The sequence below is a fragment of the Rattus norvegicus genome, chromosome 16 (assembly GCF_036323735.1).
Source record: "Rattus norvegicus strain BN/NHsdMcwi chromosome 16, GRCr8, whole genome shotgun sequence".
In the NCBI taxonomy this organism is placed as follows: Eukaryota; Metazoa; Chordata; class Mammalia; order Rodentia; family Muridae; genus Rattus; species Rattus norvegicus.
This window is the reverse complement of record NC_086034.1, coordinates 75488926-75507077: the sequence shown is the minus strand read 5'-3', so window position 1 is coordinate 75507077 and position 18152 is coordinate 75488926. Positions and strand designations below refer to the sequence as shown.

Sequence of the window (18152 nt, the reverse complement as noted above, 5' to 3'; positions counted from 1 at the left end):
AACCAGTCTTCCTCAAAGAAAGGAAGCAATCGACCCTGTGCCTTTAGCAGAGAATCCAACTCCTCTGAACAGCCTGCATGCACAGCACAAGCGGGAAACTTGCTGTCCAGTGCGGTGCCTGGAGCAGCAGCTGCACAAATTGGGCCCTACCCAGCCTTCCTAGAATCTACATCCTTTGACTAAGCATCTATTATAGTTTTGGACTATGAACTCAGTACTTCTACCATTAAGCTGTTCCCCTAGTTTGGACATCTAAATCTGACCATGATCTCTCTGTGAGTGAGATGTGCATCAAAGATTTAAGAACTATTTTAGGGCTAGCAAGATGGCTTTAGAGGTAAGGGCACTTGCCTATCAGCCTGATGTCTAATCTTCATCCTTAAGCCCTACACGGTAGAAAGACAGAACTCCCTCTCCCCAACTGTCCTCTGACATCACTAATGTGAGCTGTGGTTTGCACATGTCCACCCACATACAAACACAAATAAAAGGAAAAAGAAAAGGATACGACTGTTCTAGACAACAGCCCTGGTTGCTCCCGTGGAGGCTCAACTCTACAATGCAGTCTGATGGAGGCTTGGGCAGGGATCTCAGATCCACCACTCAATAGCTACCTTTCAGAACTGCTGAGGACCAAATGGATCTAGCAAGCTCTTGTTATCTGGGCCCAGCCTACCTCCCAGATGTTATTCAGCACTACTCTCTGTCTTTGCACATTGCACTCTAGTGATGCCAAGCAGACGGAACAGGGCATTTCTGCCTCAGGACCTTCTACACCTAGAATTCCCTGTCATGTGATCTCTGCATGTCCAGCTAGTTACTCAGACCTCAGCCCAAGTATTATCTTTACAGTAAGACCACCCTAGACTATGTGCTACTCAGTGATTGTTTATTTCTGTCAACTTGACATGAAATGAGTCATCTGGGAGGAGGGAGTGTCATTGGAGAAGATCCCTCTATCAGATTGCCGGTAGGCGAGTCTGTAGAGGCATTTTCTTGACCAGTGTGGGAAGGCTCAGCCCACTGGGCAGTGCCACAAAGTAATCCTAGTTTGTGTAAGAAAGCAGGCTGAGCAAGCCACAAAGAGCCAGTCAGTAAGCAACAATCCTCCAAGACCTCTACTTCACCCTGAGCCCTCTTCACAGAGTATGCCTAGGATGTCTAAACCCTTTCTTCCTCAAGCTGCTTTTGGTCATGTACACTGTGGCAGTGGAAAGCAAACTAGGAGAGAATGGAGTGGGCTATTGCTGTGACAGATCTGGCCACATTACTGGGGAGGATATGGGAAGTGTGTGGAACTATGGTTTGGAAAAGCTGTCATACACTCAAAGTTTAATGGACTGTTCTGTGGGAACTTGGAAGCTATGAGAGCCGAGAGGGGAGCAGACTGGTAGCCTGAATTGTGAAGTTACAGAGGAAAGCTTTTGGAGAATCTGTTAGGGCAGTTCAGACAATATTTGTACTAAGCATCTGTGGTTTCTGATCAGCTGGAGCTGAAGAATCAGCTGTTATCAACAAGACTAGTGACACCGAGACAAATCTGTGAAGTATTTCCTAAGGATTAGCCCACAGAAGCTGTGATACAGCAGCGGCTTATCTCAAACTTGGTACATGTAAGAGTCTTCCATTTGTACTGGCTTTGGCAACGTGTAGGCTGCGGGATTTAAGAGGTCATGGAAACAGCTCTGCGAGAGGCTGTATTAGTCAGGGTTCTCCAGAGTCACAGAATTTATGGAATCTGTATATTAAGGGAATTTACTGGAATGACTTGTAGCCTGTAGTCCAACTAACTCAACAATGGGAATCTGTGATAGGAAGTCCAAGAATCTAGAAGTTGTTCAGTCCCATGATGCTGTTTCAGCAGATCTTCTGTAGAAGCTGGAATCCTGAAGAAGTAGGTTCCAACAGATGTGCTGGCAAGTAAGTGCAAGCAGGCGAAGGAGAACAAACCCTTCTTCCCTTTTCCACTGTCCTTATATAGGCTTCCAGCAGAAGATATGGCCCAGATTAAAGGTGTTACCACCATACCTGGACCTAAGCTTCTCTTTACGTGGAACTTGCTGTTCCAGGCCGGCCTTGGACTCAGAGATCTGCTTGCCTCTTGTCTTCTGATATTAAAGGCATATATATACTACCTCACCTGGACCTAAGGTTTCATGCAGTCTATGCCTCAAGATCTGGATCAAAAGCATTTGTCATCCCATATTAAGATCCAGATCAAAAGCCTGTATCCTGCAGTCTCAGTATCTGGGTCACAGGTGTGCCCTCCATTTCTGGATTGTAGTTCGCTCCAGATGCAGCCGACAAGCAGGAATAGCCGTCACAGAGGCTGTTGGTGAAGATAAAGCTTCAGCTGCAGTGGAGACATATTGGAAACGCCAGGATTGTGGGAAGACTATGAAGGATGGCAGCAACGGTGGACTGGAGCTGGCTGAGCCTACTGGGACAAAGTACATGTGCTGCTTAAGCTCTGTGGAGACCAGATCGAGTGAGACACTGCACGCAGATTTCCCTTCAATTTGATTTGATTGTGCCTGTTCCTGGTTCTTCCCTCTTGGGATAAGTACACTAGCCAGTTTTAACACTACAGGAACCTAATTTTTAGATACTCTGGATATTTTAATGAGAATGAACTTGTGTTTGAATTTTAAGACTAGAGGACTTTTTTTTTTTTTTTTTTGGTTCTTTTTTTCAGAGCTGGGGACCGAACCCAGGGCCTTGTGCTTCCTAGGCAAGCACTCTACCACTGAGCTAAATCCCCAACCCCACTAGAGGACTTTTAAAGTTAGATGTTTTATGATATTAGTATTATCTTGGAGATAAACAAGAATGTAAAGGTTATAGTTTAATAGCAGTATAGCAGTATATAGTGTGTCAAATCAAAGGGGGTCAACTTGACACAAGTTAGAATACTGTGGGAAGAGGAAATCTCAGTTGAGCATATGCCCTTGTAAGCAACTTTATAGGGGCATTTTCCTGATTAATGATGGATATAGGAGAGTCTAGCCAACTGTAGGCAGTGCCAGCCTTTGGCAGGTGGTCCTAGGTTGTTTTTAGGGAAGACAATGGAGCAAGCCATGAAGAGCAAGCCAGTCAGCAGCACTCTTCCATAGTCTCTGCTTCAGCTCCTGCCTTCAGGCTATCTCAGATCCTGCCCTCACTTCTACCAAGGAACTTTGGTGTGTAAGTGTAAAGTGAAATACACTCCCCCCTCCCCCAAGCCACTTTTGGTCATGTTTTATTTCCTATTAATTTATTCACTTGACATCCTGAATAAAGCCCCTCTCACAGCCCCTTCATCTCTGAGAAAGGACAGGTACTCCCTGGGCACCAACCCACCCAAGTCACTCCAGGTCTAGGTACATCCTCTGCCACTGAAGCCAGACAAGACAGCTGGCTCAGTTAGGGGAACAGGATCCACAGGCAAGCAGCAGTCAGGGTAAAGTCCAGCTGCAGTTGTTGGACCCACATGGAGATCAAGCTACACATCTGCTACATGTGTGCCCAGGTCCAGCCCCTGGTGCATTTTGGTTTGTGGTCCAGTCTCTGGAAGCTACCAAGACTCCAGGCTAGTTGACTGTTGATCTTCCTGGGGAGTCCCCATCCCCTCTAGGTTCCTCAATCCTTCCCAGTTGTTTTATTGCAGTGACAACCACAAATCTGGCCACTCTGATGAGTCACCCTAATTCTCTGCAAGGGACTTGGCACATTTCTCCGCTGTGCCTAGCAGTCTGCTCACACACGTTTACTGCAGAGATGAAGCTACTCCGGAGAGTGTAGTTTACTAGAGCAATGTCAAACGCTCTAATCAGAGAACTGTTCTTGCTTTTATCTACTGGTTCTCTTGGCAGTCAAAGAAATTTCACTGGTTTACTCTCTGATCATATTAAGTGAAACTCTACCTTATCACAAAAGACTGGCTGGCCATGGTAGCTATAGGGAGGCAGAGGCAGATGGATCTTTTAATTCAAACCCAGCCTAGTTCTCCAGGATAGCAGAATGACCCTGTCTCAAAATAAGCTTTAAAAAAAACAGGAGGGAGGAAAGAGTGCAAAACACAGGCTGTTCTCATCAGTGCCAAGTGCTGACTCATGAGCTGTCATCCTCCCTTCAGGTGTCCCTGTGAAGCTGTTCACCAGATTTTATCCATATTCCTGGAAAGTGCCAAGGTCTCGATTTAGGCCAGTTAATAATAATAATGATGCTCTTGATCACAGGCTGGATCAGCAAAAGCCAGATGGCCTGGAGGCTTGCTGGGCAAAGCTGCCTAAGATAGAGGGAGAATCTCCTTCATTAGACACCAAGCTAAGAATTGTCCAAAGTCTCCTACCACAAACGTGACATTTAACCGTGGCTTATTTAGCTGTGGCTTTTTCAGTTATACATGAAAGACATCTAAGTTCAATATTCGAGGTTCCAAATCATTAGGTCACACATTAATGCTATATAAAAGCAGACCACAACTGTTGCTCTAATCTGCCTATGATCCAGAAAAGCTAATGGAATTCTCCTGTTATCATCGAGTTATGCCCAATCCATCTTGAAATCATGGGTAGGGCAGAGAAGTCTCTTCGTGACCTTTCCTGAGCTCCATAAATATAGAAAAGTAAAAGGCACACACCGACAGTTGATTTATTTACTGAGTATAAAGAGCAGGGCCCCATCTGTTGGTCCTGGTTAAACAGATCTAGGAGAAGGGCATGGCAACAAAGGAGTCCTGGCTTGACTCCTTTTCCGTGTCCATGCGGTCCACGAGTTGCTGACGAACTGTAACATGACTTCACACAAAAGGAGGTGGAGTTTCACTATTGTCTATGAGTCCACGTTCTTAGGCTTGCTTTGTTTTATATCAACTGAACTGCTCCAGAAGCAACAAGAGGTGCAATGGTTTTGTATCGAATCAAGTGCTGTGAGCCCTCCTCCAAGTCAATAACATAGTCTCTGAAAAAGGACAAAAAGTTGGATGTATGGCGTTTAGCTGATTCTCCATGGGGAAGATACACATGCTACTCACCTCTGCTCATCAGCTTCTGGTTCTACTAGTATGTTTTCCTGTCGTTCTTTCACTCTCAGAAACACGTATGAATCTAGGTCTGGTTTGGGAACTGCCAGGAAAACAAAAATGTAACCATGAGCAGCTAACATGTTCAGCTTGATGAAAGCCACTAGCCTTGATGCTGAGGTACAGAAACTACTCATCCCACAAATGACAGACTACACTGTCCAGGGGATTCTTCTGCAGCAGCTCCCTACTATGAAAGGGGCCCATTTCAAGAACTCCAGTGAATAGCACTGAATCCTTTATACACAAACAGCTTAGTAGCGTCAATCATAGAATAAAGCAATTGTACTGTAATAACTGTCCACAGACACGCACGCGCACACACACACAGTTCAGTAGCATCAATCACATAATGGAGCAATTATCCTGTAACAGTCAATGATTTCAGTTACTGTCCACACACACTCCACACACACTCCACACACACACACACACACACACACACACACACACACACACACACACACACACACACAGACTTCAGTAGCATCAATCATATAATGGAGCAATTATCCTGTAACAGTCAATGATTTCAGTTACTGTCCACACACACACACACACACACACACAGACTTCAGTAGCATCAATCATATAATGGAGCAATTATCCTGTAACAGTCAATGATTTCAGTTACTGTCCACACACACACACACACACACACACACACACACACACACACACACACACACAGTTCAGTAGCATCAATCATATAATGGAGCAATTATCCTGTAACAGTCAATGATTTCAGTTACTGTCCACACACACACACACACACACACACACACACACACACACAGACTTCAGTAGCATCAATCATATAATGGAGCAATTATCCTGTAACAGTCAATGATTTCAGTTACTGTCCACACACACACACACACACACACACAGACTTCAGTAGCATCAATCATATAATGGAGCAATTATCCTGTAACAGTCAATGATTTCAGTTACTGTCCACACACACACACACACACACACACACACACACACACACACACACACACACACACAGTTCAGTAGCATCAATCATATAATGGAGCAATTATCCTGTAACAGTCAATGATTTCAGTTACTGTCCACACACACACACACACACACACACACACACACACACACAGACTTCAGTAGCATCAATCATATAATGGAGCAATTATCCTGTAACAGTCAATGATTTCAGTTACTGTCCACACACACACACACACACACACACACACACACACACACACACACACACACACACACACAGTTCAGTAGCATCAATCATATAATGGAGCAATTATCCTGTAACAGTCAATGATTTCAGTTACTGTCCACACACACACACACACACACACACACACACACACAGACTTCAGTAGCATCAATCATATAATGGAGCAATTATCCTGTAATAGTCAATGGTTTCAGTAACTGCCCCCCCCCACAGTTCAGTAGCATTAATCATATAATGGAACAATTATTAATTGTAATAAATTATAAATAGTTAACTGTAATAAAGTTGATAGTTTCTGCTACTGTCCTCAACCTACCCTCATGCTTTTGATGAGGAGAGGATACAATGTCTATACAAACTTAAATAATTTGGCTACCACTTTAACACAGGTTCTGAGGTATCATGTCTGCTTTCCGATAAGTGAGATTTTATAATATTGGTCACAAAAGTGCAGGATTACAAAGTATTCTTTAGGTATTCACGTGTATGATGTACAGTGCCTGCACGCAGTGTCCATAGAGCCCTTAAGAGGGTGTTAGATCCCTTGAACTAACAGTACTGACCTGCCAGAATTGAACCCAGGAATTTTACAAGAGCAGCAAACGGGCTCTTAATCACAGAGCCGCTTCTCTAGCCCCAGCAATGCAGGATTTAAACTTGCAGGTCGTCTCTAGACTTGGTCACTGTGTGTTACAACACGGAGGACTACAGGTCCCAAACTGAAAAGTGAGCCAGACAAGTGGGGGCAACTGCACAGTACGGAAGACTGGGGCAAGTCTAATGTCTGTCCAGATGAGGTGCTTAACAGAGCTGCTGGTGAAGCCTCACATTTGTGGCATTCAAGCAACAGATGTGAGCTTTAAAGAAAAGCCAGGGTTTAGAGGAGGAATGAGGTTGGGACGCCTCCTGGAGGCTGAGGTAGAAATGTGCACGAAAACCTGCAGCCTTGCATAAAGGCAGGCTTGGGTTACACTGTGAGTGTAGAGTATGGGAGCTTCGCAAGAAATGTGCCACCCTTCCATATCACTGCCGCCTGTCAGTTATGTGTCACAAGCTGGGGAGGGCTCCAGGGCTCCTCTGCTCCAGCAGTTCTCAAGGCAGATTCGGTGAACTTGCTGATTTAAAATTCTCCACAGGGGTATGGGTCTGGTTTATTCCAAGACATCACAGGCTAAAGTGTACTCCTTTGAAATTCACACACGCAAGCTACACCTTCTAGTATTTGGGGTGAGACTATGGAGGAAGGCTTTTAAGAAGGTATTTAAGTTTAAGGGTCATTAAGGAGTGGCCCTTTGCCAATCTGACCAGTGTTCTGATAAGAGGATGCCAAAACACAAGAGGGTGTAAGTGACTTTAAAAAGAGGCTTACGTCTTCCCTTTGGTCATGTAGGACACATAGAAGGAAGCATGGAGGGAGACAACTTCTTCCTCGACACCAAATCTTCTGGTGCCTTGATCTTGAACTTCCAGCTACCAACGTGAGCTATTCAAATACAGGTCAGTGTTCAGACCACAGGACTCTGGTATAGCACCCGTGTTAGGGCAAGGATAAGTTCTCAGGGCACTGCTCTATGTGTGGTCTAGGAACACTGAGTTCAGTACCCGAGGTGGGATCTGCTTTAGAGAAGGGTCTGACTTGGTCTGACAATTTTGTCTCATTAGACTTAACTAGAACAGGCTGTGGCAGACAGATAGGATTTCACTGACAACTCAATTGGCTGATCGTCATATCAGAGCTGAAAAGCCCTTTCCTGAGGCAGAAAAATGCCACCGATCCCCCTTCCCCTCCCCCCAGGTGCTCAGGCGGTGGGTGTGTGACTGAATAAAGGGAGGGGGTCTGTATCTGAGTAAGAGCTGTGAGTCCAATCCAGTTCTCAGGACACAGAATAATGCTGAAACAGTAATCCTGACATCTACTTCTGATTACTTTGTTTTTAACCAGAACCTTCTTCTACTTCTTTCTCTGCCTCCCTATTTTCCATACTGAAGAGAATGGACTCCCAGGTATCTGAAGATGTCTGGGGCGCACACTGTGATCCTGACCTTGATCTGGAAAAGGCAGCTAGGCTTACCTGCCCTCATGAGGTCCACTTTCTGCAGGTTGGGAGGCATGTGCTTTAAGGCAACGTTTTTAAAATGGGTCTCTGTGTGATCCATATACCTGGAAGGAAGAATTTAGAAGGCTGCATGGCTGCACTGCACAAGTAGGAGCAGCAAGGTCAGTGGCTGACAACTGTAGACGGACCCCTGCTTGCAGGCAAGCACAGAAGCAGTTCGCCATTTTCTCATCACTTACTCTTTGGCAAAGACAAACTCCTCTGGAGACAGGCTGGAAGGCTCCCCCGCAGGGCGCGTTTTCTCCTTTTCTAGGATGTGAGGGAAAAACTTCTCTATCTGTGAAGAGAAATAAAAATCATGAAAATCTACCATTCAGGGGTCACACGCTTGCACTGTTTCCCTTTTGGCAGTGCTGAGGACTGATCTCCATGTCTTGCATATGCTAGTTCTCTGCCACTGAGCTATCCCAGACCGTTTCATTTTGTGTATTTGCCTGTGCATGTGTGCATATGTGTGTAGGGTGCAGTTATGTATGTGCACATGTGAACACATACATGTGAATGAGCCGGAAGACAACCTTGCACTTTATTCCTCAGGCACCACTGACCCCGACTTGTGAGACACTGTCTCTCACTGGCCTGGAGCTTACTGAATTAAGTTGTTGCTAATTTAAAGGATGGCAAGAAAGGGCTACAGAAACTGCTCAGTGGTTAAGAGTATTTTATACAGTTGCAAAGGAACTGGGTTCAATTTCCAGTACCCACATGATAGTACAAAACCATCTAAGTTCACTTCCATGGAATCCCACGCGACGCTCTGATCTCCATGGGCACCAGACACGGACACTGTGAATAGACTTCCATGCCAGTGAAACACCCATACACAGAAAACTAACAGCAACAGCAACAATAAAACTGACAAGAAGCCAGGAGTATAGCTTTGTGGTACAGCACATGTCTAGCATGTACAAGGTCCAGTTCCCTAAGCAGTAAGGGGTTAAAAAAAAAATCTCACCAACTGCAAGATTCTAAGAATTCAAAGAAAGATGTATTCTAAGATCCCCAAAAGAAAGACAATTCAAAGAGGAAAGCTTTGGTAAAATAATTCAGAGAGCAGAAATGTAACTGACGCTAAGGAAGAGAGGAGACATCATTTAATATTTAATGTATAGGGTATCTTCCCAGGAGCTGAAACCTACACAGAAGCTGAAAATGTGTAATAGATACAAAAATGACACCAAATCGTGAGAGTATCTCCAGAGAGACACATGTAGCTTGGAAAACAGTAGCAAGACCTAAAGCAGCTCGGCATCAAGACCAAGGCAAACTCACAGGCACTCCACATGCTAAATGCTACACACAGGAAAGGCGTGCACCAGCAGCCTGGGAGGACTGGCCTGCAGTGTGGAACGCTGGTGTTCCTCCTAAAGGAAACAGTCTTCAGAAGTGCGAACCTGACAACGGCTGGCAAAGGGGACGGAGGGGGCGGGGGAGAGGGGACGGGGGACCGGGGGGCTGACCGTAAATCTATTCTTTTAAGTTTTTGTCTTGTATGCTGTTTCCTAAAGCTACCTAACAGTCAGGCACGGTGGTAAACGCCTATAATCCTAGCACTTAGATGAAAACAGGCAGAGTTCAAGTCTGAGGCAGCACTGGCTACACAGAGACCTGGTCTTAGTAATAGCAAGGTCTGCTATCTTTGTAGACAAACTGTAATCATAGCAAGAACAGGGAGGGTTATTCATGGATGAACATTGGTCTAGGGATGGAAATGAATCCATGGTAGGCCACCTAGCATATGTGAGGCCCTAAATTCAAATCTCAGCTCTGGTTGAGGAGCTGGATCAGTAGGTTAAGGCTCTTGCCATGAAACCTGAGGATCTGGATTTGATCCCCTGAAGCCAACATGGTGGATGCAGAGAACTTAGTCCTACAGTTGTCCTCTGACCTCAACAAGCACACTGATAAAAGTTAAAAGGAGAATGCCCACTGAAGCTTGGGCAGAAGGATCATCAGTTCAGGTCAGCGTGGAGTACAGCAGTGTGGACTACAGCGAACACTTGTCTTTGTCTTAAACAAACGTGGACTGGGGACCCAGTGTAGCTTGCAGAGTGCCTGCCTACAATACACAGGCACCGGGCTTGATCCCCAGCCTTACGCAAAGCAGTAGGGAGTGCGTGCCTATGAGCCCAACACTTGGGAAGTTCAGGGTCTTCCTTGGCTCCAGAGTGAGTTTGAAGCCAGACTAAGCTTCAAACAATAAATCCCAATAACCCATGAACAACAACAGCAACAACAACAACAAATAAAAACACAAAAGCAGCCGAGTATGGTAACTTACACCTTTAATCTCGGCACTAGGGAATAATCTTTTGAGTTTGAGGCCGTCCCTGTCTATGCTGTGAGTTCAAGACTAGCCAAGGGTACATAATAAGACATGTCCCAAGATACTCCCTGTCCCCAATAAACAACCCCACAAAACTAATAAAAACACACTGTCCAGTGGTTAGATGTCTATCTGAGAATTTTCTGATAAAACAGTCTTATTAATATAAGATATAAATTTTTATTGCATATGCGTCAGAACTGATGACAAGGCAGCTAGTATTTTCAGCGACAAGATCAGGATTCAGAGTCCAGGATAACGGCCCAACTTAATAAGGTCACATTTAATGGGTGGGAGAGACAGTTCAAAGGCTGAGTCTTTGCTGTTCTTTTGGAGACCCAGGTTTGCGGCACCCACATGAGAGCTTGGAACCGTCTATACCTTTAGTTCCAGGGAACCGATGCCCTCTTCTGGACTCTGAAGGTATTGTGCATTCCCGGGGCCCCAGACATGCAGGCACAACACTTGGACACACAGACATACTGGAGGGGAGGAGGCATGAGAGACGATGCCCAGTTCAGCAGGCGTTCTTTTTGTAGTGTTTATTAGTGTAGGTGCTGAGGCCAGAGGACTGTACAACAGCAAGTTTTCATCGTCCACTTGACAGATTCTACGTAACTACAACTGGCTCTCACCAGCCAGGCAGCTCTCATACAGAGCTCCAACTTCATGACTTACTCTACCCCCAGCAAGCACCATGAACATCAAATAAGTTAGATATAAAACATGTTAAATTTTCCTGGCCTTATCTAACCTATAGTTTCCACTACACATCCCAGAACGTCCTCTCCTCACTCCCTGGCTACAACACTGCAGGCTCCTATAATCTTTAGGCCCTCGATTTCTCCCCATGCTTTTCAGTATCCCAGACTTTACTGCATCAATGGCCATCAAACCTTCATGAGTCGACACCGTAAATAGCTGCTAAGGACATAGCGGATCCTCTCCATCTCCATTCGGTGGATACTGACCTTCAGATCGCCCTTCTTGGCTCTTCTGAGATTTTCTTCCTATAATAAGAGAAATTCAAATCATGATGTTCCAATACTAAACACCATAAGCATTGGTAAAGTAGAGAACCCAAAGATTACGCAGTACTAAGAAATAAAGGACACCATTAGGTATATAATTCAAAACTACCCATTTTAAAGGCGACTATTTGAATAGAATCTGGACACGGTCAGTCACAAGGGTCCAGGGTTCCAACTGTAAACGAGATATAATAAAGCACACAGCAGAAATGTGTAAGGGTCCATAAACCGGTGTCGTAACACTCGTTTGGGGACTTGGTAGATAGCTCCGTGGGTACAGTGTCTGTTACTGCAGGCATGATGACCTGAGTATGTATTCCCAGAGCCTCAGTAAGGCCAGGAGTGGTAGTGCGTGTCTGTAACCCCAGCACAAATGCAGTAGCAAAGGAAGGCAGAGACAGGAAAAATTCTGGAAGCTCCTGGGCCAGCTAGGCTGACATGGCCTGCAGTGAGCAATTAATGGACCCTGTCTCAATGTGGAAGAGGAGTACTGACTGCCAAAGTTGTGTTGTGACCTTCACACCCACACACACGTGTTCGAGAATAACACAAAGCTAAAGCAACAATCAGTCCACTAGGAGCTGTAACACACACTGTATTGCTCTGAAGGTAATAAACTAAGCCCAGAGCACGCTAAGCTAACATCAACAAGGGTCAGGCAGGTTAGGGATGTAAGAAAGAGTTGTCAAGGATGGTAGGAAACAGGACAGCATAGTGAACAGGATGATACTTAGCTGCTCTGGCAAACCCTCTCGTGTAGAGTCAGTGACAGGCCAGACTGTTCACAGGAAGCTGGCACACTGGTGTTTATAGCAACTCTTGGGCTGGAGAGAAGGCTTGGCATTTGAGAGCGCTTCTGCTTTTGCAGAGGACTCTGGTTTGGTGCCTAGTACACGATAGTGACTAATGACCACCTGTAACCCGAGTTCCAGGGAATCTGATCCCCTCTTCTGGGTTTTGTGGGCATCAGACATGCATGTAGCACAGAAACATCCATGCTGGCAAAACATTCATACACAAAAAAATAAAAATTAAGTAAAAAAATGCGATGGAAACTCTTGTAGTTTATAAACATAGATGCAATGGCTAACCTTGGTTGCCACCTTGCCCACATCTGGAATCAACTGACACCCAAGCAGCTGGGCACACCTGTGAGGGTTTTACTGATTAGATCATTTGAAGTGGAAAAATTGACCTTCAAATCTGGGCCACACCTTCTGTGGGCAGCCTACATAAAAGGACAGTTGAGAAGGAGGCTCTTGATTTTGCCTGCTTGCCCTCACTCTCGATGGCAAGTTCATCTACCCATTACTTCCCTAGCAGTAGGACACACCTTTGGGATTCCAACATGTACTGAAGATGAGCCGAGACGTCTATCCTACTGGACTGAACCCCTCACTGTAAGATTCTCGGCCTTTCTACTGGGAGTCAGCTATTGTTGGACTAGCCAGGCCACACGTGTAAGCACTGTAATGAACACAGACTTCAGTCTTTCAGTTGTTTCTTTAGAGAGCCGTGACTAATACACCTGGAAACTACTTTTTAAGAAATGTTGGGCTGAGCCAAGCAAAAAGACTTGGTATCAGACCACGCTTCACCTCGATGACCGTATCAGACCACACTTCACCTCGCTGACCACACGCTTCTCGCCTTCTTCCTCTGCAGTCCAGAGACAAGTGACTCTTACCATGTGCTCTAGCTGCTCCACGACACATTCCACAATCTCAGACTTGCTCTCCAGGAGCTCAGGGGCAAACTTTTCATTCATCCAGGCCTAAAAAGCAACAGGAAAAATGTGATACTTGCAATGGAGAAAAACACACTAGAGACAGTTCAGGGGCCCCGACAGTTACGCATGTCTCACGTGTTCTCAAGACAGCTCATGCTGTAAGGGAGCCTTTCCGTCTCCTGTTAGGAAGGGGCTTTCACTCAGCTAAAGAAGATTATTTCAATTACTTCACGTCTTTCATCACTAGGGTAAGTTCTGAGTACTGCCACCTGACACGCTAGCCTTACCTGTCACCTAAGAGCAGCAACTGGAACACCTTCCTACTTCCTCACCAATCCTGGCACCGTCAACTTTCTTCCTTCTTCCCTTCTTCCTCTTGTGAGACGGCTCACTGTGTAGTAGTCTGGCTGGCCTGGAACTGGCTATGCAGACCAGAGTGGCCTCGATCCCACTGGCCCACTTCTGCCTTCTGAGTACCAGCACTAAAGACAAGCCACCTCACCTGACTTAACACGTTCTCTTTCTAGGTAATTTCTTTTGCTGTTGCTATTGTATCTACTCAGTGTGCATGTGTGTGAGAGAGAGACACAGCACACACATGGAGGTCAGAAGACAACATGTAAGTCCTATTGATCAAACTCCGTTTGTTACACTTGGAGGTGAGCATCTTGCCTGCCTAGCATACTTACCTTTTCTTTATAGGAGACTCAAGTTCTAGCCTACTTCAGATTTAGGTGACAATCAAGCTCAACCTTCCTGAGTTGCTTGAGTCTCTGCTTACCCAATTATAATCATCATGACACAATAAACACTGTTCTGATATAAGTAAGTTCTATTTCAAACTCCTCTAACAGTGATACAAATATATAAAGAATTTTTTGTGGTTCTGGAGATGAACTTGAGGCTTAGCACAGAGTAGGTCAATTCCCTACCACTGAGCCATACTCCCAGCCTCCAATCAGAATTTAATATGTTCTTCATTGTTATCATCTGAATCTTGTTCTGTAAAATCTGCATACTGCTGGTTCTGACTCAGTAACAAAGTGGTTGCCTAGTATGTGCAAGTTCCTTGGTTCTATCCCCAGAATCACAAAAACTAAGCAGAATTCACATGCCATCATCCCAACTCCAAATGTTTTGAAGAAGTGAGGGTGCTAAAACAAGCTCATGAGGATGGGACCTAATTCAGTGTGACTGGCGTCCTCTTCTGAAAACAAAATGTTATCACAGACGCGGCCAAGAGAGAAGACCAAGTGAAGACAACTGGAGACAGCTACCAAAGGCCAAGGAGAGATGCCCCAGAAGAAACCATCCAGCAAGTACACTAACCTTGGCCTTTAGAGATTAATCCGTTGTTAAGACACTCAATCTGTTTGATTATACAGTCCCACCAAACAAATGCAGTCACTGAAATGAGAAACTCTGCACTGTAGGAAATACCTAACGAACCTTTTATTTTTTAAAGTTTAGTTAAAGTACAATTATATCTTCCCCCCCTTCCTCTCCTCTCCTCCCTCTAACCCCCCCAACCATACCCCCTGACTCCTCAGATTCATGGCCTCTTTTAAATTATTGTTACATATATATGTAAATACATAAACACACCTGCTAGATTCATTTAGTGTTGCTCGGATGTACATTTTTAGGGCTGACCACTTGGTATTGGAGCTTATCTCTGAGGAAGACGAAATTTTCCTTCCCTCAGCAGTAGCTAATTGTCTGCAGCTCATTTTGGGGCGGGGCCCTGTGAGATTTCCCCAGCCGCGACATTCATTTTACGGGTACTGTTTAAACAGCCACATTATTGCCCTTTCATGGGCAGAGCATCCCTGTCAGACTTAGAAGACAGTACTGCAGCAGATGTCCTGGTCCCTCTGGCTCCTTCTGCCCTCTAATTCCGTGTTCCCTGAGGCTGAGTTGTACAGGTTGTGCTGTAGCTGGGTACCCATGGTCAGCGGTCCTCTAAACAACACTCACGAGTATATGCCAGGGGCTGGAGAGATGGCTCAGTGGTTAAGAGCACCGACTGCTCTTCCAGAGGTCCTGAGTTCAAATCCCAGCAACCACATGGTGGCTCACAACCATCTGTAAAATGGGATCCAATGCCCTCTTCTGGTGTGTCTGAAGACAGCTAAAGTGTACTCGCAGAGGCAGATACTCTCTGTGAGTTCAAGGCTGGCCACCAATACTTAGTCCCAGTCTCAAAAGCAAACTAAAAAACTTTCAAGCATGTTCAGAACTCCTAAACTACCAGAGGTTCATGAGAAGACATTATTGAAGGAGGAGGAGGAAGAGGAGGAAGAAAGAAGAAAACTGAGTTAATACAACGAAAGAAATAAGGAGGAGGAGGAGAAAGAAGAAAACTAAGTTACTGCAATGTAAGAAATAACCATTGCTATCAAGACTAAAAGGGACGCTGGCATTTTCTTGTCAGAGCAGACATTTTCCAGTGGCGGGAGAGGGGCAGAGGAGGAGTCTGCAATAGAGAAGTGCATGGTTCCACCACACACATCTTTTATGTCCTGAAAATACCACAGCAGAGCCTTGCTCTGTGAAACATTCTACTGCATATGCCCGGAGTTGTCTTTTACTGGCCATCCTAGAAGAATGACGAGACTTCTGGATAATGCCTTGCTCCCTGGTTTCCTATTTTTATGCAGATGTTACAAGCACTGCTCTTTAGAAACAAATCTTCAGTTCCCATCTTTTCTGAGCCCTGGTATTGCACACACGGGACATATGGGTTCTATTTGGGGTGCTTACCTGCTCCAGCCTTTCAATGAGTTCTGCAGGAGTTAGGACCACCTCCTCACTACCCTCATCAGAGTCCTGTCCATGGAGATCCAGAACCTCTGTCATCGTTTCTGAACCAGGAACCTACACCTGAAAATAAACAAACACCCTGAAAAGTTTCTCAACCTTACTTGCAAGAAAAGGCTTTTAGGGAAAAGTTCATTGGGGCTGGAGGGGGAGCGCTGACCAGGGCTGGAAAGAAATCAAAGACTAATTTTCAGTGTTGGGCTTAGTCCCTCAAGGATTAATTAGGTCAGTTGTCGGCTTCTCTCCTAATCCGTTCCCACTGCATGGGTCTGGAACCGAGCAGATACCATACTAAACCGCAAGTGTTCCTTTTCGTTCCCAGTACCAGCTTTGTGCCTTAGTGGCACAAGTGCCCGTTCGGTTCAAATGTGAAACGTGCATCGTGTTAAGTGCTTGGCCCATCCAGTCGGCTGCTATAAGTGACCCGGGTCGCCTGATCACTCCAACGCTCACCTCGCAATAGGCACTTAAAGCGGGTACACGGCGTGGGAATTCCTCTTCCGTTCTCTCCCAGCCCTCACGCTCGCACCACAGGCGGAGGCTCCACGAGAGGTAGGCGCGGGAGCTCTCTCTGAAATAACTCCGGAGACCGCACCCACCGACCAGACCTCCGCCTGAGCAGCTCCCGCGCTCCTTTCCGAAACACAGCGTCAACCGGAAACATCCCTGCGCTGAGAGAGCACTAACCAATCAGTCTTAGGGAAGAGCGGACACGCTCCCTTGGCCCCGCCCACCCCGGGGCGGGCTCTCTCCACGCTATAGAGCGTACTTCCGGAAGGCGGTGACAGAGGCTGGGAGTGCAGTCCCGGGTGGCACTGGCCCGGAACTGCCACGTGGGGGCGCTCACTTCACACAGCAAGGAAACCGGCAGCGCCGTCTTGTGGCGGATTGGTACAGGCCCTGTTCCTTCCTATAACATTTAATATGGGTTGGTTCCGTCGCCACGCCTGTTTGCCCTATTAGTTCGTAGATTCATAAATGTATGTTGAAACCATATTTAAGAGACTCACTCCATTGTCCTTCCTTTACATTCTTTTGTGCAGAAAGGTTCTCTAATCTTATTTGAGTTGTTCTTTTTGGTGATGAAAGTGTCTATTGTCTAAGATTCTACCTTTTTAGTGTGTGTGAATGCAATATACACATATACTATATGCGCACAAGTATGGGGGGAGTGAGGAACATGTGCCTATCCTTAGTCCCTTGAGATAGGCTTAAAAGACTCCGAGCTATGCTGGCATCCAGGAAGCCCCAGTGATCTTTTGGTCTCTGCTCCCCACGTGACTGGGATTATAATGTCGAGCTTTTTCCTTTTTTCTCTCTTTCTTTTTTTAAAAATTGAATTCAGGTCACAACTGCATAACAAGTGCTCTTACCCATCGAGCCCCTTAAGTTTATTTTTTACAGATTTATTTATTTTCATGTATGTATGTGCGCTTGCACATGAATGCGGGTGCCTGCGGAGGCCAGAGAATGCAGCAGATCTGGATGGAGCTAGAGTTACACATGGTGAGCTGTTCACATGGGTGCTGACAACCAAACTCCAGTCCTCTGGTTTGGAGCCAGGGCTCTAAACCAATTGGCTATCTCTCCAGCCCCTAGGACCCTAACGTTTTTAAGTATCAAACTTCCTAGTTAGCTTCAGAGATGGAATCATATTGCAAATTTTATAGTTTCATATACCTATAATTATGCATGTTGACATATTACTACTTGAAATAGTAAGAAATAACAGGACTAATGGAAAATTGTGGAAATTTAAATTTGTGGTAACTTGAAGACTTTTGGCATTATACCTATTTTTTTTTCATTAAAAATAATCTGTATATTGGGCTGGAGAGATGGCTCAGCGGT

The 18152-nt window shown here is 45.5% G+C and overlaps 1 protein-coding gene across 3 annotated transcripts; it reads right to left on the bottom strand.

The window, feature by feature from the left end:
• Nucleotides 1–4622: 4622 nt before the first annotated feature.
• Nucleotides 4623–17088, bottom strand: Gins4 (GINS complex subunit 4). Of its 3 annotated transcripts, XM_006253313.5 has the most exons (9): nt 17071–17085; nt 16755–16972; nt 16245–16364; nt 13440–13526; nt 11693–11731; nt 8575–8672; nt 8351–8439; nt 5015–5105; nt 4623–4941 (listed from the first exon to the last, which is right to left on the bottom strand). In XM_006253313.5, exons 3-9 carry the CDS (start codon nt 16338–16340, stop codon nt 4845–4847), a joined length of 597 nt encoding a protein of 198 aa, XP_006253375.1. In that variant the 5' UTR covers nt 16341–16364; nt 16755–16972; nt 17071–17085; the 3' UTR covers nt 4623–4844.
• Between the last annotated feature and the right edge of the window lie 1064 nt (nt 17089–18152).

What these genes read in the sequence shown, in the direction of transcription:
- Gins4 (XM_006253313.5), bottom strand. Translation starts at nt 16,340, where the DNA reads ATGACAGAGGTTCTGGATCTCCATGGACAGGACTCTGATGAGGGTAGT. An exon ending in GAGTTTGTCTTTGCCAAAGA is followed by an intron (nt 8,440 to 8,574) that starts GTAAGTGATGAG and finishes TCTTCCTTCCAG; the next exon opens with GTATATGGATCACACAGAGA. An exon ending in CCAGAAGCTGATGAGCAGAG is followed by an intron (nt 4,942 to 5,014) that starts GTGAGTAGCATG and finishes GTCCTTTTTCAG; the next exon opens with AGACTATGTTATTGACTTGG.